Genomic DNA, 19,765 nt, shown 5'->3' with positions numbered 1-19,765 from the left:
ACTTGTGGTCTTTCGCGCTTTGGGTCTGGTTGCTTCGGGTGACTCATCTGGCGAGTTCTTGTGGTTGGTTTTCCTGGCAGTTCACATTCAGGGGGTGTCTGAGGTCCTGGCATGCTTAGTCTTACCAGGGGAGAGTTGTCTTTCTGGCTCCCTGGTGGCAGGCCCAGCCTTGGTTTCCGGCGCTGCTTGCTCGGTGTCCGATCTCGAGGGTCTTCCCACGGCTCCGCATTTCTGCAGATCGGTCTGGCCCTGTACGAGGCTGGTAAGTTCGTTCTCCTTGAGCCTTTGTGCCTGGGGTTTTTGTCTCAAGTTTCTCGTCGCTTGTATGGGCGCAGGTGTTTTCGTTGTTGGTCTCCCACATGTGTGCTACGTCGGCGGTTGTATGAAGTTTCCTGCTATTCCTTCCGGTTCCTATCACTGTGTAGGTGTACTTCAGTCTCTGATAGGGGTCCTTGTCCTTCTTTTCTTGGTTATTCCAGGACCGTCATCTTCTGCCGGTTACTGTCACCTCGTGTCGTTCGGAGCTGGTAGAGCCGCCTCCAACTTATGTTCAGTTTTGGTGTTACTTGTGCCCCCTCCCGCATGCTGTCTCATGCGTTGTTTCACCTTCAGCCTGCTCGTGCGCCTCCGGTGTCGTCCTGGTTATTGGACCAGGTGCTCTCTTCTCTCTCTTCTCCTTGGTTTGTCATGGCCCCTTCGGTTATGGGTTATTTTTCCAGGTCTTTTTCTGGGGGGAGCCTCGTCGGCTCCCCGGAGCTTTACCGGCTGATATGCTAATGTCAGGCTTTGGCATCAGTCATGTGTATGGAGTTCTAGGGCCTACCGGGGACCACGGCCAGAACCTGGCCCCCTTAGAGAGGCAAGGGAAGCAATGGCGTATAGAAACCCCCGTGTGGTTGGAAGCATTCTATGTCTGCCATCGGCCGGGTCAAGCATCCAGAAAGGTAAGCATTCCAAAACAAACCCCTATTCTGGTGAAAATTGCTACCTAAAGCCGAACTAGTGGATAGAACTCTTCAACAGAAAACAAGGAAACTACTATGACGTCATACGTCACCGCGCCGCTGTCTGCGCAGCTCCCCCCTCCCCGGGAGGGGGAAGGGGGAGCCCCAGACCTCCCACGCCGGCTATCCACCCATCAGTTCTTCGGCTGATGCTATAGGCAACGGTTATGTGATCCGGCTCCAGTGGTTGTTTCAGCACTGTACCTAGAGTGTGGTGTCTGTTTTCTAGGTGGTGCGTGAGCCGGGAGTGATTCTCCAGTACTCGGGCTGCATGCGCCTAGGGTTCCCTTCCCTAGGTGCCCTGTAAGTACTGCCCTTGGGGCTTGGGGCCACCTTCCACAAGTTCCTTGGGTCCTGCCCCTGCTTGGCCGTTTACTGCTTGGTTTTCGGCCGCTCTTTGTGTGCTCGGGTGTTCTGTCTCCCTTGTTCGCCTTAGAGTAAGGGGCAGTTTTTGCACTGGTGGGGCGCAGGGTACTGTGCAGCTTGTCTTTACCAATCATAGCGGCCGGCTCTATTCAGCTTGGGTACGCTGTTCTCTTGCGGGGTTTTCTTTTTCTTTTTGTTTATCTACCTGGTGGGGGGGTCTGCCTTCGTTCTTGCCCCTTGTGTTCTGAGTATTTTCTGGTGGTACCCCCGGCTAGGTCCCCGTGAGTGTACATGTCCCGGGGGTTCAGCTCTTAGAAAGTTGTTTGGTAGCTTTGGGTGCCGGTTAGCAGTACCCTGCCTGGGATTACCTGAGCGCGAGTCCTCTTATAGTAAACGCTCAGGACCCTGGGACACCCCTGGGGACGCGCGGGTCCGATGGATGTGACCCCAGAGTCCCCCCCCTCGCTTCCAGCGAGTTTGAGGGTTGCTCTCACCCTTTGTCTCTGGGTGACTCTGTTTTGCCTCCGTCTGCTGCCTGTGGGGTCGGTGACACCTTCGACCCGAGTCCTGCGAGTTTGGTTGCTCGTTGTGGCTCGGTTACCAAGTTGTGCTAACAAAGCGGGTGCGGGCAGCAGGGGCGTTGCACTTGAGCCTTGGTGGTGGCAACGTTCTCGTGGTTTCCTCCCCGGGAGCCCCGGGGCTGCCCCGTTGTAGTTCGTTTTGGGACTTGGGGGTGTTGGTTGCTTCGGTTCCATCCATGCCCCCTTGTCTTTCCTCTGGATCACCCTTCCTGCCTGCATCCGGTTCCTTACCGTCTGTAGGTTCGGGGCGGGGTTTTTGATTGTGTTGAGACTCGGGCAGTCTCGGGGAATTCCCCTTCCGGGGTAGTGACGGGGGCATTTGAGCCTGTTCCTCCAGCCGTGTTGTATGAGTCTGCCAGTGGGCTCCCTTAGTGTTTTCACGGCTGCCCCGGTTTTCTGGTGCGGCCGGGGCTTTGGGGGAACGGCTCGGCCCCGGGGCCTGTCGTGTTAGGTTCCCGGGGCTGGGGAGGGGCTGACTTGGGGGGGCCTTGGCCCCGTTGGACCCCGTGGGGTTTTTTATCCCCCTCTAGGCGGGGCTTGTGGTTACGCGGAGTGGGGTCTTTCCTCCCCACTCGCCGTACGTGCTGTTGAGTGTCGGCCCCTCCCCGGGCTCGGTTCCTTGGCCTTTGAGTCAGTTGGTTCCGTCCTGTGGGTGGATGTTTCCTCCCACCCCTTTTTGGGACGGTGTTTTCGTCATGTTTCCCCGTTCGATGGGGTTCTGCGTGACTTCTGATCTCGGGTGCGCTTGCGCCTTCGTGTGCCTTCGGGACTAGTGTTGGCTTCTGTGTTCTCGAGGGTACGGGAAGGTTTTTCGCTACTTCCGGCATTATTGGAACATTTGTCGGCTCCTTGTCCTTGTCGCCCTGTTGGGCTACTTGTCGCCCTGTTGGGCTGCTTGTCGCCCTGTTGGGCTGCTTGTCGCCATGTTGGGCTGCTTGTCGCCCTGTTGGGCTGCTTGTCGCCCTGTTGGGCTGCTTGTCGCCCGGTTGGGCTACTTGTCGCCCGGTTGGGCTACTTGTCGCCCGGTTGGGCTACTTGTCGCCCGGTTGAGCTGCTTGTCGCCCGGTTGGGCTGCTTGTCGCCCGGTTGGGCTGCTTGTCGCCCGGTTGGGCTCCTTTTTGGGCTCTGCTTCTTTGGCCGGTTTTATTGTTCCTGCTTCCTCTTTTGGCTACTTTTCTCGTGCAGTAGTCCTGGCTGGCGCCTTCCCTCAGAGAGGGTGTGCGGTTCGGCCAGCATGTTATGCGCATGCGCCGTGGAGTTTGTTTTGGTCTGGGCGGTGTTTCAATGCTGGTGTTTTGCGCCCTTTTTTGCTACAGTGCTTCGCCTCTTGTTCTCCTCCCTGGCTGCGGTATGTGCCCCTTCGCGCCAGGGGTGTCCTGGTTCCCAGTTGTGGGGAGGACACCGCGGTTTTCCCTGTGTCATGGGTGTGGACCGCCTCCTTCGCCTCTCCCTGCTCTCCTGCGGGTCCGGCAGGGTCCGGCTCTGGCGTCTTCACCTGGCGGTGCTCCCAGGTTCTTCTGGTCATGGTTGAGTCGTGTCAAGTTCGTGCCACCGTTCGCCAGGTGAGTTTCTGCGGTCTGGCGTCTTTTGGCCGGGCACTGGATGCGGAGTTGTTTATATACCTGTCTTTATTTAGGTATATTTTTGTACGACTGAGACCGTTCGCACACCAGTGACTGTCCCTTTTTACAACCCTTCCTGTCCCCCTCATGTGCATGTCCAACCCATGCTGGAGTCATTCAGGGGACCCTCCTTTTTTAATGTTGTGGTGTGGGGGTTGTAGGGTTGGTTCTGTACTCACCTGGTTAGGCTCCTGGCTGTGCTTGCTGGATTTGAGCTCTGGCTCTTGGGTCCCGCCTATCTGGTAGAACTTGCGGGATAGTACCAGTGGAGTGCAGTGGTGCTATTGGCACATTTGGGGAACACTGTATTACCATCAGAGGTCTGTGCTTGTTACACGACCTACTTGCGAGCATAAGCCTTCTTGCTGGTTCGTCCGTGGACTTCCAGGGCGCATTAGCCTGTTTTCGTATGGCAGTTCCGGTCCGTCCTGGTTGTGGGGGTATGTGGGCCGGTGGACTGCTCCTCGCAGCTGCCTGGTGGGCCACCCTCTGGCCGGTCTAGCCTGGCCTTGGGCCGGGCTTGAGGTGTAAAAGAGCTCCCAGTACCTCATCCAGTGGGTATCGAGCCGGGTTTCTCCGCCGTCGGTCGCCTGGTGCAGGTTTCTGGGCCTGCGGGGTTTTGTCGTGTCTCCGTTGGCCCTGTCTGGGGTCTGCCTGCTCCGTTCTCTGCCTTTACAGAAGGGAGTGTCTATTTACATGTTGCATGTTGCAGTGGTGCCTGTTGCTGCTGCTGCACATGTGAATTGGTACCGTGTTTCATGGTGGCGTGTCCTTGTTCCTGTGTCCGGTTGTGGAGTGGCACTTTGCTGCCGTTTTGTGCCTGGGGATTGCATGGGGGTTTTTCTGTCCCTGCCTGATTGTCCACCCCTGGTTGTTATCCTGGGGTTTTTGTGCTTTTGCTCTTTCTTCCTGCCTCCTCTGCAGCAGGGGTGTTCTGCGTGTGTTCTTAGGCGTTTGTCAGCCTGTGTCCTGTGATGTGCTTCTTTGTCTCGGTCTATTGCAGTTGTTCGTACCCCTTGGTTCGGGTACTGTTCTGGCGGCGACCCTTCCGCCTTCTTTGGTTTCCTAGCTTGCCCTGCCGGTTGTTTTTTTTTGGGGTCTTGCGATGTCTCGCGTCGGACCCGTCGTTTCTGAACTCATGGTGGGCTTGCATGCTTTGGAGTTTTTCTGTTCGGCAGACGTTCCATCTCCTTGTGCCGCCTGGGTTTCGGTGGTCGTGCCCAAGATCTTCCCGTGGCTCCGCCTTTTCCTGGGCTCGGAGGGGCCTTGTCGGGGCTGCATATGTTCTGCCTCGCGGTCTCGCCTCTGGTTGGTGGTCGGGTGGCTTCGTGGTAGGTGTCCCACCTGCGTGCTTCTCTTGGCGGCAGTATGGGGTATTTTGGTGGTCCTTCCTTTTCCTGTCCCTTCTTAGGTGGTTACTCTTGTTAGCTTGGTTTACTCTCGGCTTGGTTTTCTGGTGGGAATTGGGGGCCGTCGTCTTGCCACATACTGTCGCCTCTTTTCGTGCGGCGCGGGCGGAGCCGCTTCAGCTTGCTTTCGGTCTTGGTGTTGCTTCTGCACCGTTAGTCAGCTGTCTTGTGCGTCGTTTCACCTCCGGCCTGTTCGTGCGCCGCTTGCACCATCCTGGTCTCTGGTCAGCGTGCTCTGTCTTCTCCTCGGTTGGTAGTGCCCCTTCGGTTCCGGTGTGTTTTTTCGTCGGCTCTTTCCTTTTGGCCTTTGCCTCTGGGGGTCGAGTCGCTGAGTTTTCTTGCTCCTTCGGTTTTTAGCGTTTTGGTTATTCGGTGGCAGCAGTCTCCATCTTTTCTGGTGCGGGGTGGGGCTGCTGCTTTCTGGAGGGGTCCAGGGTTTGTTGGTGCTTCGTTGGTCGGGCCGGGGGTGTGTCGTTTTTTGTGTTTAGTGGCGGCCCTCCGCTGTTGTTTGCGTGCCACGGCGTTTGGGTCCGGAGCGCGTTTTGCGTTGATCCGGTTCTGTTCTTCCCGGTTCGCAGGTGATAGTGTCCTGGGTGGTCAGCCGTGTTCTTGCTGTTAAGCTGCCTGTGTTCTTCCCTCATGCCTTTGGCGTTCGTGGCTTCGCTACTCTTGCTGCCGTCTGGGCGACGTGGCCTTGTGGTCTTTCGGGCATGGATTTTTGGTGTTCGTGCAGGGGCCATGCTGCTCGTTGTTCTCGTGTTGTTCCCGGTACTTTTCGGGGCTGTGGCGCCTTGGGTTGGCGTTTGCTGCCGTTTGTCTCGCCTCCTTGGGGGGTGCGTGGTGTCCGCTTCCCGGTTCTGTCCCTTTGAGCTTCCTCTGTGGGTAGTTAGCTCCGGGGAGCCGACAGGGCTACCCCCAGAAAACCAGCGTTGAATGTAATGAAAAGCCATTTTCTGGGTGAGACCCGGAGGCTCCCCAGCAACCCTCCCTCCCTCCGGTCGGCAGTTTTTCGCGTGTTTTGACATCCAGCCTCAGAACTGATGGGTGGATAGCCGGCGTGGGAGGTCTGGGGCTCCCCCTTCCCCCTCCCAGGGAGGGGGGAGCTGCGCAGACAGCGGCGCGGTGACGTATGACGTCATACTAGTTTCCTTGTTTTCTGTTGAAGAGTTCTATCCACTAGTTCGGCTTTAGGTAGTAATTTTCACCAGAATAGGAGTTTGTTTTGGAATGCTTACCTTTCTGGATGCTTGACCCGGTCGATGGCAGACATAGAATGCTTCCAACCACACGGGGGTTTCTATAGGCCATTGCTTCCCTTGCCTCTCTGAGGGGGCCAGGTTCTGGCCGTGGTCCCCGGTAGGCCCTAGAACTCCATACACATGACTGATGCCAAAGTCTGACATTAGCATATCAGCCGGTAAAGCTCCGGGGAGCCTCCGGGTCTCACCCAGAAAATGACGTTTAATTATATTGAACGCTGGTTTTTTTCCTGTTGGCATTGGCTTCTGGGGTCGGGTCGGGTAGCTTTATGCTCTCCTTCGGCACAGGAGTTTTTCTGCTCGTTTGGTCCTGGTGGTAGGTTTGTTCGTTTGCAGCAGTCTCCTTTTTCTGGTGTATGGGAGCCGTCCGGGGAGCCCCTACAGTTCCCCGAGCTTACCAGGCTGATATGGTAATGTCAGACATTGGCATCAGTCGTGTGTAAGGAGTTCTTATGGGCCTACCGGGGGCCACGAGCCAGAACCTGGCCCCCCTCAGAGAGGCAAAGGGAGCAATGGCTTATAGAAATCCCCGTGTGGTTGGAAGCATTCTATGTCTACCGTCGACTGGGTTAGGCACCCAGAAAGGTAGGCGTCCCAAAACAAACCCCTATTCTGGTGAAAATTGCAACCAGAAGCTGAACGAGTGGATAGAACTCCCCAAACAAAAACGAGCAAACTAGTATGATGTCATTCGTCGCCGCGTCGCTGTCTGTGCAGCCCCCCTCCCCTCCCCGGGAGGGGAAAGGGGGAGCCCCAGACCTACCGCGCCGGCGATCCACACCCCAGTTCTTCGGCTGATGCTAGTAATTACCTAAGTGTAGTTACAGGATGAGAGCTACGCTCGTGGTGTCCCGTCTTCCCAGACAGGAAGCTTCCCAGCACTGTCTTCCAAATAATCCCATTGTACTTCTCAGCCTGGCCATTTCCTCTAGGGTTGTAAGAAGCTTCCCAGCACACCGGTTGTGTGCTCCGGCTGCAGTGGTTGTTTCAGCACTGTACCTAGAGTGTGGTGTCTGTTTTCTAGGTGGTGCGTGAGCCGGAAGTGAGTCTCCAGTACTCGGGCTGCATGCACCTAGGGTTCCTTTCCCTAGGTGCCCTGTAAGTACTGCCCTTGGGGCTTGGGGTTACCTTCCACAAGTTCCTTGGGTCCTGCTTCTGCTAGACCATTTGCTGCTCAGTTTTCGGCCGCCCTTTCTGTGATAGGGGGTTCTGTCTCCCTTGTTCGCCTTAAGGTAAGGGGCAGTTTTGCACTGGCGAGGCGCAGGATACTGCGCAGCTTGTTTTCACCAATCATAGCGGCCGGCTCTGTTCCGCCTGGGTACGCTGTACTCTTGCGGGGTTTTCTTTTTCTTTTGTTTGTCTACCTGGTGGGGGGCTCTGCCTTTGGTTCTTTCCCCCTTTGTGCCGAGCTCTCTTCCTTCTTCCGGTGGTTTCCCCTGCTGGGTCCCCGTGAGTGTACATGTCCCTGGGGTTCAGCTTTTAGAATGTTGTTTGGAAGCCATGGGCGCCGGTTAGCAGTACCCTGCCTGGGATTACCTGAGTGCGAGTCCTCTTATAGTAAACGCTCGGGACCGTGGGAAACCCCTAGGGGGAGCGTGGGCCCGATAGATGTGACCCTGGAATCCCCCCCTCGCTTTGTACGAGTTTGAGGGTTGCTCTGTCACCTTGTCTCAGGGTGACTCACGGTTTTGCCTCCGTCTGCAGCCTGTGGGGTCGGTGACACCTTCAGCCCGGGGTCCTGCAAGTTTTGTTGCTTGTTTGTGACTTGGTAACCCAGTCTTCTGCTGACTATGTGGGTGCAGGCTGCACAGGCGTTGCACATTGGGTTTCAGTGGCAACACGCTAGTCGTTTGCTCCCCGGAAGCCCCGAGGCTACCCCGTTGATGTTGGTGGTCTTGTCGGTCCCCCCTTCCCTTCCTCCCTACATCCGGGTCTTTACCGCCTGTGGGTTCGGGGTCAGGGCGGGGCTTCCATGGTTTTGAGACACGGTTGGTCTCGGGGACTTCCCCTTCCGGGGTAGCGACAGGGGCATTCAAGCCTGTTTCCTCCAGCCGTGTTGTAAGAGTTTGCTAGTGGGCTCCCTTCCTTAGTGCTTTTCATGGCTGCCCCGGTTTTTTCTTGACGCTGGGGCTTTGGGGGGCAGCTCGGCCCCGAGGCCTGCAGGGTGGGTTCCTGGGGCTGGGGTGGGGCTAACTTGGGGGGGGCCTCAGGCCCCGTTGGTCCCCGCCGAGGTTTTTCTACCCCTATGGGCGGGGCTTGCGGTTTTGTGGTGTTGGGTTTTTCCTTCCCCCTCTCCGCACATTTTTTGGGTGTCGGCCCCTCCCCGGGTTCGGTTCCTTGTCCATTATGCTCGTTGCTTCCGTCCTGTCGGTGGGTGCTTTTCTACGGTCTTCGCCTATTTTTCCGGGATGGGACTTCTCCGTCATGTCCCCCTCTTCTTGGGGTTCTGCATGACTTTTGGTTTCGGGTTCGACTGGGTTTTTCTGTGCCTTCGCCCTTTGTGTTTGCTTCTTTTTGTTCTCGAAGGTTCGGGACGGTTTTGCTCCTTCCCATTTTACTGGTACGTCTGTCGTCGTTCGGTGGGGCTTCCCTCCAGTCCTTTCTAGGGCATGTGGGTCCTATTCCAGGCGGCTTCTGGGTGTTTGGCCTTCTTGTTCTTTTGTTCATATCTCTTCTCTTAGCGCTGTCCCGGCGCTGCTCGTTTTCCTTCCGTTCTGGTCCGGGATGCCGGATTGGGCTACTTGTCGCTGTGTTGGGCTACTGGTGGCCCGCTAGGGTTCCGTTTCGGTTCGTTGTTTTCCTTCCATGGGCCGGCTAAGTTGGCTTCTGTTTCTGTGAGTTGGCCTGTTTCTTCAACGGATCGCTCGGGATATGACTCGTTGAGCTACTTTTCTGCTCTGTTGTTGGACAGAGTAGGATAGAGCCCAACCTGTTGGGCTACTTTTCTTTCATGTCCTGCGCATGCGCCGTGGGAGTTTGTTTTGGTTCCGGGCGGTGTGCACACGTGCTGGTGTTCTGCGTTCATTTTATCTCGGGGGGGGGGGGGGGGGGCTTTGCCTTTCGCTCTTATCATTCTCCAGTCTGTGCCCCGTTGCTCTTGGGGTGTCCTGGAGTATCGCTGTGGGGAAGTCACGAGGTTTTTCCCTGCGTTTTTGGGTGGGGGGGAGCCTCCTTCGCTGCTCCCCTCCTCTCCAGCATGGGTGCCCTGGCCGGCTCCGGCGGCTACGTTCTCATAGGCTTGCGTCATGGCCCTTCAGCGCCTATGTTCTGCAGGTGAGTTGGTGCGGTCTGGCTTCTTCATCCTGACACTGTTTTTGTTTTTGGGAGAAGGAATGGGTGTACATACGTACTTGAGAATGTAGAACATAAAAACCGAGGTGCCTGCTGCAGGGCTATTGGCCCATACGTGGCAGCTCTTGTTCTCACCACCTGATTCCTTCCTCGGATCACAGGTTTTTGCAGGAGGCCTCTTGGCCCTTACGAGGCGGCTCCTGCCTGTACTCATCCTGCCCCTCTCCTATGTTTGTCTATCCATGCTTGAGTTCGGGGCCCCAGCCTCCACCTTGTTCAACGGTGCAACGGTGGAGGTGCCTGTTCGGTGGTACGTTTTCCTGTGTCGAGGGTGTCATGTGCTCGCCTCATTGTGCTCACCTAATTGTGCTTGTGGGGTTGGGCTATGGCTCTTTGGTTCCGCCTATCACCTGTCGTTTGCCTGATGTGTGGGATTCTGTGCCTCCTGGGCCCTCTTGTCTCTACACTTGGGGCTGTCTATGGGGTCAGCCCAGGTGTGGGCTGCCTAATGTGTTCCATCGATTGCCTGTTACACTGCAAACGTTTCTTCTAATGTCCCTGTGGCTCGGTTGGGTGCTCGGTTTCCACCTGTGTCCCCTTGCAGTGTGCCACTCGTGTTACAGTTTATCTTTATCTTCCCTGTCACTTCCTCTGGGAGTGTAATTACCTAAGTGTAGTTACAGGATGAAAGCTACGCTCGTGGTGTCCTGTCTTCCCAGCACTCTGTCATATAACGCTTTGAAACTACTGACGGTCTTGGCCTCCACCACCTTCTCACCTAACTTGTTCCAACCGTCTACCACTCTGTTTGCGAAAGTGAATTTTCTTATATTTCTTCGGCATCTGTGTTTAGCTAGTTTAAATATATGACCTCTTGTTCTTAAAGTTCCAGGTCTCAGGAAATCTTCCCTATCAATTTTATCAATTCCTGTTACTATTTTGTATGTAGTGATCATATCACCTCTTTTTCTTCTGTCTTCTAGTTTTGGCATATTTAATGCCTCTAACCTCTCCTTGTAGCTCTTGCCCTTCAGTTCTGGGAGCCACTTAGTAGCATGTCGTTGCACCTTTTCCAGTTTGTTGATGTGCTTCTTAAGATACGGGCACCACACAACTGCTCCATATTCTAGCTTTGGCCTAACAAAAGTCGTGAACAATTTCTTTAGTATATCGCCATCCATGTACAGTATTTAAAAGCAATTCTGAAGTTAGAAAGTGTGGCATAGGTTCCTCGCACAATATTCTTTATGTGGTCCTCAGGTGATAGTTTTCTATTTAGAACCACCCCTAGATCTCTTTCTTTATCAGAATTCTTTAAAGATTTCTCACATAATATATAGATTGTGTGAGGTCTATGTTCTCCTATTCCACATTCCATAACATGGCATTTATTAACATTAAATTCCATTTGCCAAGTGGTGCTCCATATACTTATTTTGTCCAGGTCATCTTGAGGGCATGACAATCATCTAAGTTTCTTATCGTTCCTATTATCTTAGCATCATTAGCAAACATGTTCATATAATTCTGTATACCAACTGGTAGATCATTTATGTAGACAATAAACATATTGTGGTGATGTTTTGCTGCGGTTTTGATACTAAGGCTGCGTGTAGGGGTATGGGTGTGGCGTTTTGTTCGGCCCTTCCGTGCTCCTTCTGGCGCCTTCCTTGTTTGGGTTTTTTGTTCCCTTGCTTTTCTGGGGCCCTCCTTCCTTGCCGGTCTTGCTGTGCCGGGCCTGGTTTTTCCATGTCCCTTGGATTCTCTGTCCTGACCTCGTTGTCCTCGCCTAGTTGTCCTGGCTGGGGATGAGCTTGTGCTCTTCGTCTCGCCCCTCGCCTATTATTCGCTTTCTGTTCAAGTTCCGGAGCCTATTGGGCTCTTCTCTGCACTGGTCGCTGGGTGTGGGGTTGCCCTCCACCACTTCCCTTCCTCATGCATTCCTCTCATCTTCCTGCTTCACTCGTCCCTGGCCCCTGGTGCTGGGGCGTTTCTGCTAGTCTTGTTATCACTTCCTCCTTCACACTGTTGTGTGTTTTGTTTGTGCCTTTTGGCCTTCTTGTTGCCAGGTTTGATTTCCTGTTTTCCTGGCTTGCCTGGACTATTGTTTTTTTCAGGGTATTGCGATGTCCCTTCTCTGGTGTCTCACGTCGGACCCGAGGTTTCCGATCCCTTGGCGAGCTTGCTCATGTTGGGGAGTTTTTCTGCTTGGCAGACATTCCATCTCCTTCTTGCCGGCTTGGGCTTCCAGCTCTGCTTCCTTGGTGGTCACACCCGAGATCTTCCTGCGGCTTTGCCTCTTCCTAGGCTCGGATGACCCTTGGCAGTGCTGATTACGTTCTGCCTCATGGATCTTGTGTCCGTTGGTGGTCGGGTGGCTTGGTTGTTGGTGTCCCACCTGTGTGCTTCTTGGCGGCAGTATGGGGTGTTTTGGCAGTCCTTCCTTTTCCTTCAGTCCCTTCTTCGGTGGTGGCAGTCCTTCCTTTTCCTTCAGTCCCTTCTTCGTTGGTTGCGTTTGTTGGCGTCGGCTTGACTTTTTCTGCTGGGGGTTGGTGGCCATCGACTTGCCGCATACTGTTGCCTCGTTTTCTGCGGCGCTGGCGGAGCCACTTCGGCTTGCTTTCGGACTTTCATCTGTGCCGTTCGTAAGCTGTCTCATGCTTGTTTCACCTCCGGCCTGTTCTTGCACTGCTTGAGCCGTCCTGATCATTGGACAGAGTGCTCTTTTCTTTCTTCTCGTTTTCTTGTGGCCCCTTTGGTTCCGGTTTGTTTTTCGATGGCTCTTTTCCGGTTGGCATTGGCCTCTGGGGGTCGGGTAGGTGAGCTTCATGCTCTCCTCCTGCGCAGGGGTTTTCTGCTCCTTCGGTTGAGGTGTTCAGTTTGGTCATCTGCTGCCTTCTTCTTTTCTGGCAAAGGATGAGACTGCTGCTTTCTGAAGGGGTCCCTGGGTTGTTGATGCTTGGTTGTTTGGGCCGGGGGTGCAATTGTTTTTGTTCGGTTGCGGCTCTCTGTTGTGGTTGGCACACCACGGCTTCTGGGTCCATGGACGCGATTTGGGTTGCTCCGGTTCCCTTCTTCCCTGTTAGAGGGTGCGGGTCTCCCATGTCGTCCGCGGGGTTCTTCAGGCTCTCCTGCCTGCGGTCTATCTCTGTGCCCATGACGTTCGCAAGTTCGCAGCTCTTGCCGCCGTCTTTGGTACTGTGTCCTGGGAGGACGTTCAGGCATGGGGATTTTGGTGGTCGAACAGGTTCCTTGGCTGTTTGTTACCTTGTACACATTCCTGGGCCCAGTCGGGCCTGTGTTGCTTTGGGTCGGCGGATGCGGCCTGTTGTCTCGACTTCGGGTTGAGTAGTGTGCGGCGACCGCCTCCCGGGTCAGTCCCTATTCTTTTCCTCTGTGGGTAGTTAGCTCCGGAGAGCCATAGGGGCTCCCCCAGAAAACCAGCGTTGAATGTAATGAAACGCCGTTTTCTGGGTGAGTCCCGGAGGCTCCCCGGCATCCCTCCCTCCCTCCGGTCGGCATTTTTTTCGTGTATTTTTGACATCCAGCCTCTGAACTGGGGTGTGGATCGCCGGCGTGGTAGGTCTGGGGCTCCCCCTTCCCCTCCCGGGGAGGGGGGGGGGCTGCGCAGACAGCGACGCGACAACGAATAACATCATACTAATTTGCTCGTTTTTGTTTGGGGAGTTGTATCCACTCGTTCGGCTTTTGGTTGCAATTTTCACCAGAATAGGGGATTGTTTTGGGACACCTAACTCTCTGGGTGCCTAACCCGGTCGATGGCAGACATAGAATGCTTCCAACCTCACGGGGGTTTCTATAGGCCATTGCTCCCCTTGCCTCTCTGATGGGGCCAGGTTCTGGCTCGTGATCCCCGGTATGCCCATAAGAACTCCGTACACACGACTGATGCCAAAGTCTGTCATTAGCATATCAGCCTGGTAAGCTCGGGGAGCCTCCGGGACTCGCCCAGAAAATGGCGTCTCATTACATTCAACGCTGGTTTTTTCTGGCGATAATTTTGTCTGCTGCTTTTCGGAGGGGTCCTTGGGTTCTTGATGCTTGGTTGGTCGGGCCGAGGGGTGCTTCTTATGTTGTGTTCAGTTGCAGCTCTCTGCTGTTCTCTGCATGTCTGGGCCTTTGTGGCCGTGGGGGGGCGCTTTGGATTACCCGGGTTCCCTTCCTTCCTGTTCTGGGGTTCGGGTTTCCCGGGTCGTCTGTTGGGTTCTTTGGTTTGCCGGTTGTCTTGTATTTGAGTTGAGCCTCCCAGGTCTTTCCCTCTTTTCCTTATAGCTTATTGGTGAGGTAGCTCTGGTGAGCCAACGGGGCTCCCCCCCAGAAAACCAGCTTTTAATGTAATGAAATGCCATTTTCTGGGTGAGACCCGGAGGCTCCCCAGCATCCCTCCCTCTCTCCAGTCGGCGGTGTTTTCGCATGATTTTGACGTCCAGCCTAAGAACTGGCGGTTCTTACATTCATTTTCATTACATTTCATTACATTATTATTTAATTATTTAAATGAATCAGCATTTCATTACATTCAATGCTGATTTTCTTTCTTGACTCTTTCAGGACAGGCATTTTATTCCAAATACTGTCGCCTTGTATCATTCGGTGCTGGTGGAGCCGCGTTAGCTTGTGTTTGGAATGGATGTCACTTCAGCTTCATTTCGCAAGCTTTCTCATGCCTTTTTACACCTTTGGCCTGCTCAGCGCCGCATGAGCTATCCTGGTTTTTTTTTATCTGGGTGCTCTCCTTTCTCTTTTCTCCTTGGTTTGTGGGGGCCCCTTTGGTTCCAGACTCTTCCCAGAAGGCTTTGTTCTTGTTGACTTTGGCTTCTGAGGGTTGAGTTGGGGAGCTTAATGCTCTCCTCTGGTGCAGAGGTGTTTGCTGTTTTTGTCTGGGCGGATGTTTTTTTTCGTTTGCAGCCATGTTTTCTTTTCTGGCGAAGAACGAGATGGTGGGCTTCTTGAAGGGTCTGTGGGTTATTGATGCTTGATTGGTCAGGCAAGGGTACATCATGATTTGTGCTCCGTTGCGGCTTTACGCTGTTACCTGTGCGCCTTGGCTTCTGTGTCCAGGGATGCGCTGTGGGTTGACCCAGTATCTCTTGTTCCCTGTTCCAGGACTCGGGGTCTCTCAGGTCGTCTGCAGGGTTATTGAGTCTAGCCAGCCTGCGGTCTACCCTCGCTCATATGATGTTCATAAGTTTGCAGCTTTGGCTGTTGTGTTTGGTAATATGTCTTGGGCTGACATTTGGGCGTGGGGGTTTGGAGATCGAACAGGGTCCAATCTGCCAGTAATCTTGTTAATGTGCCAGGCTCTGAGCGGTCTTGTGTCGCCTTGGGTTGACAGTTGCAGCCAGTTGTCTTGTCTTTGTTATGAGTTGTGTGGTGCAGCCGCCTCCCAGGTAAGTCCCAATTTTCCTGCTCTTTGGGTAGTTAGCTCCAAGGAGCCAACAGTGATCGCCCACAGAAAACCAACGTTGAATGTAATGAAAGGCATTTTCTGGGTAGCGCCCCGGAGGCTCCCTGGCACCCTTCATCTCCCGGTCGGCAGTTTTTGTTTTCATTTTTCAGTCTCCAAACTGACAGTTCGGTTGCCGGCACAGTAGGCCGGGACCCCTCCTCTTCCTTCCTGGGGGGGTGGGGGGGGGGGGGAGTTGGTGTGAACATGTGGCGCTCAGTCTGATGACGTGTTGCTTGTTAGCTTGTTTTCCTTGAGGATGTTTCTAGCCTCTGTTCAGTCTCGGGTTGCAATTTTCTATCAGGAGGGGTCTGTTTTGGAGTTCCTACCTTTCTGGGTGCTCAACCCCGGTCGATGGCAGACACGAATACTTTCATACATGGGATTTTCATAGGCCATTGCTCCCTGCACCTCTCTGAGGGGACCATGTTCTGGCAGGTGGTCCTCGGTAGGCATAGCAACTCCATATCACTGAAGCCCAGTACTAATATTAGCTAATATCAGTCCAATATATAGTCATTACATAATGTTATTTAAAAATTTATTTTCTTGACAGGGAGAAAAACAGATGGAAATGCAGCTTTTTCGGCTGTACCACAATGAAAAAGAGATTGCCGAGTTTGAAAAGGAAGCGCGAAGAAAACAAGGAGATCTTGAAAAAGTGGAGAAGAAGAAGGAAAAGGCTGAGGAAGTGCTCAAGGAGAAGAAAAAAGATCACACGCGAATATCTAGAGAAATGGCCAAAATGGAGCAGGATATCAGAGAGTTGGTGAGTATACTCGGCAACAGCAAGTGAGGACAGTTTTAATGCTTGATACCTGCTTGATGGGGTTCTGGGAGTTCTTCTACTCCCCAAGCCTGGCCTTGACTTGTGAGAGCTTGGTCCACCAGGCTGTTGCTTGGAGCGGCCCGCATGCCCACATACCCACCGTAGCCCGGTTGGTCCAGCACTTCTTTTAGAAAAAAAATAATTTTCACTTAAAGATGTCCATGGTTGTTCCGGCAATATTTCTTACGCTTGCTGGGAGGATGTTGAATTGATTGTGCCTATGTCACCTCTGCTCTTCACTGGTTCTATTCTGCATTTTCTTCTATATCGTTCACTCCAGTATGTTGTTATTTTACTGTGTAGATTTGGTACCTGGCCCTCCAGTATATTCAATTCTACTCTTGAATGCTTTTTCCTAGCACATACCAGGCAGGTGACACGGGATGTGTGGGGAGTGGGGGGGGTGAGAGGGAGTAATTACCTAAGTGTAATTACGTAAGTGTAGTTATTGGATGAGAGCTACGCTCGTGGGGTCCTGTCTCCCCAGCACTCTTTTTCATATACAGTAACTAAAAAAAGGAGCAACACTGGAAACTTGGGTTTGACCCGGGGACCATGTGGACCCCGCCAGTCGACCCCACAGGCAGGCCATAACTAAAAACTAATGAGTGTGGGGTTTAAGTGCAGGAGTCATTAAAGGCAAATGTGGGAGAGTGAGGAGGGGGGAAGGAGGCCTTGGGGGTTGAAATGGAACAGGGGCCATGGAATGAGGAGACACTGGAGATTGCAGGGCAATTGTCATTGCGGGGGAAGGAGGCATAGGGGATTGCAGGGGGTAAGTGGTGAGGGCAGGATGTATGGTGGTTGGGGAAGTGTAGGCATTTGTGGCAGTAGACTTTGGGAGTGTGGGTTGGCAGTATGTTATACTCAAATTCTGTCAGTTGAAATGTAACCAATCACAGGCGAGTAGGCCTCTGATGTCATGCCAGACAGAGGAGCATCAGGCATGCTCCCAGCAGCCTCAGTTATCCTCACAGACTCAGAGTAGAAGGACCTCGGCTAGGCAGATATATACCTTGCTATCTCAGTCAATAAATATATACAGAAGCGACTACTGTGTCTACCTTCCACCCGAAAAAGGCAAACGAATACTGGTAGCAGCAGTGGGATCCAGAAATTTTTTTTTTTCTGGAAAGAAAAGTTCAAGTACCCAGCATCGCCTCGTGTTCCAGCCAAAACCGCCGCCACCGCCATCCTGCCACCCACGCATCAAATATTGTGCCAGACCGGGGTCCTGCCATCAACCACTACTCCAGGCCAACGTTTCAGAAGTAAGGGTCAATATTTTCCTGTGAGAACGCTCATTCATCAGTGAGGAGGAAGGAAGCTTCCCGCGCCAGCCATTTTTTTGAACCTTGCGCCACCACGTGGGAACCTGCACCCACCACCACCACCGCCACCCAAGCTGACAGTATCTAAGCTTTGTGAGTGTTCAAGCTACTGAAATCGTGGTCAGTCATCGTCGCAAGCATCACCTGATCATCGTATGTGCTGTATTGTTCCTTGAGAATATTTGGTGGACTGCAATTGTTTGACTTGTGTCGCCTCCCCAGGCTCACACACCTCGCCTCACTCTAAGCTCACACCTCGCCACCAGCCCCTGCTACATCATTTTGTGTGAACTCCTGCCTCCCAATCGTGTTTCTCCACCGACATCGTCGCAATATCGTCGTCGTCAGAATTTATCTTCGCGCCTCCAGCATCAACAGTGTGGGGTCCCTGAGTTTCGCGCCACCGCCGCCAGGAGCGCTGCTGTCGAACCAGATTGTAAACAAACCCTCACATGTGCCACTTAACAAGCCCTGCCACCGTTTTTGTGTTGGCCGCTGTTATACTGCAAATCGTACAGCCCTGAGTTAAGTAATTGTGAGCTAAGATAGCGTGTGCTATGTTTTAATGAGGTTTAACGTAAATATATCCAGAATATCCTGTGAATTACCCATTCAGTGACTTGTTAAATATTGGAGCCGCCTCAGTACTCAACTCCCCACAATTTCCTTGTGTGATTTCAACATTCCTGCTTCTTACAGTAATTTCATTGAATTTTAATTGTTCTCCTAGAGTGTTATTGGTAAATTCAAATTCCAGTGAAGTAAGGAATCCTTGTTTTAGTAGCATTTAAGGATTTGTGCAATATAATTTTTTTTTAATTCCTCCAGGCCTAAAATTGAAATTTATTCCTTTAACATTGCATATTATAATTTTTTTACCATAGTTATATACATTCCTGTGTCCAGTTTATGTGCTACATACATATTTCTTGCATTGCCACTTGTTGTGTTGAATCTTTTTAATGAAATTTTGCAATTGCACTTCCAGTTTTTATATTCTCAATTGCTGTGCTTAGTCTGGTTTAATTAATTTACATACATCTAATTCCAGTCATTTTTTTAATGAAAGATTGCTAAATTTAGTTTACAATTGCTTGTTCTTAATTATTTTCTTGCCTAGCCCAATTTAATAATTTTATTTCTGCCATTTTTACTTTAGCCAAGTTGATATTTTTTTGTGTTTATTTTTGTGTATACTATTTCTGATGCCAGGTGCACTTAATTATAATCTGCGTTCAAATATTACTTCCACGGCTGTGACAATGCCTACCACTGTTGAAACCCCTTCAGAATCAATGGGAACAGTTGCTCGTCCCAATGGGCAGAGATCAGCTCAGGAAATGGCTATTCCTCTTTTTGCCGGTGAATCCCGCTTATTAGAGTCATGGTTTAGTAAGGTTGAAGCGAAAACTGTTGCACGTTTTTCTAAGCCTACTGATGCCGAATACTTAGCAATTGCACGGTCAGCTGTGGACACAACCAAAGGTGATGCACGTTTTGTTGTTGATGAGAAAGCCATTGTTAGCCTCCAGTCTTGGCCTGAATTTAAGGATTTCTTTCGCCGTCGCTTTGTTAATAAAGGAGACCTTGACCCATATAGGTTAGTCAAGAAAATTGCCAATGCCACCATGCAGCCTGGTGAATCGTTTAATGCGTTTACTAGCCGTCTCGATCAGTATCTGTATGCCTTAGTTTCTGCTATGAATAATTCGACTTGGTTAGATAAAGACAATAATCTGTCCCCTGAGGCTATGGCCAAAATGATAGCATTTGGTACTTTAATGCATTTTGCCCCCGAGCATACAAAACCAATCGTTGAGCAACAAAATTTTGGTGTTAAACATGAAATTGGTGAAGTATTTGAGGCTATTAACAATGCCGCAGATAAACTAGCTCCCCGAAGTGCTCAACTGTTGCCACCCTCTGATGCTGTAAATGTAGTCACAAGCTCTCAGCATCCTCCCACAAATTCTCAAAACTCTTGGTCGCAGAAGCGTACCCATGCTCGTAGCCCCCAGTCAAATTCGCCGCCTCATAAAATGCCGAAACGCCATAGTCCACAACCATCCACTCCCTCATGTTGGCATTGTGGTAAGAGTAACCACCTTGCAAGGGACTGTTGGTCCGCCCCTAGATCATCACCTCCTAGACAATTCTCTCGGCCCCCTCATCAATCTAATCATTCTAGGCTTCCATATTGCACGTACCATAAACAAGTTGGTCACCACACTGCGGATTGTAGAGCTAGGCAAAGGACATCTCCACCTCGTAACTCCCATGGTCAGTCTTGGCGAGGCTCACAGCGTCCAAGACATTATCAGAACTCTCGTAATTACAACTCCCAGCCCAGCTATAATGCAACTTCAAATTATAATGCTCAGTCACAGAATGCTGGAGCTCAGAATGTTCACTCCATGTCGTCGGGAAACCCCCAAGGCCATCCGCTAACCAATTCAAGCTAGCCAATCCTAGTGCCCTCCCTGTGTATTCAGTAGCTACCCAAAATAGATTTGGACACTTGACAGAGGAGGACACTGACTCTAGACCAGTTGTAGATGTTGACGGATCCACAGTAAATTTGACACAAACAAGACACAGATATCCCA

The 19,765-nt window shown here is 52.3% G+C and overlaps 1 protein-coding gene across 2 annotated transcripts in view; it reads left to right on the top strand.

Moving 5' to 3' along the window:
* Nucleotides 1-19,765, top strand: part of SMC1 (structural maintenance of chromosomes 1) — a 236,364-nt gene that overhangs the window by 49,392 nt on the left and 167,207 nt on the right. For both annotated transcript variants that reach the window (XM_069334324.1, XM_069334323.1), the window contains exon 5: nucleotides 15,556-15,768. In XM_069334324.1, the coding sequence (XP_069190425.1) occupies nucleotides 15,556-15,768 (213 nt within the window). The remainder of the gene's footprint in view (nucleotides 1-15,555; nucleotides 15,769-19,765) is intronic.

This window comes from Procambarus clarkii, chromosome 31, assembly GCF_040958095.1.
Source record: "Procambarus clarkii isolate CNS0578487 chromosome 31, FALCON_Pclarkii_2.0, whole genome shotgun sequence".
NCBI lineage: Eukaryota > Metazoa > Arthropoda > Malacostraca > Decapoda > Cambaridae > Procambarus > Procambarus clarkii.
This window is presented reverse-complemented; position numbering and strand designations above follow the sequence as displayed.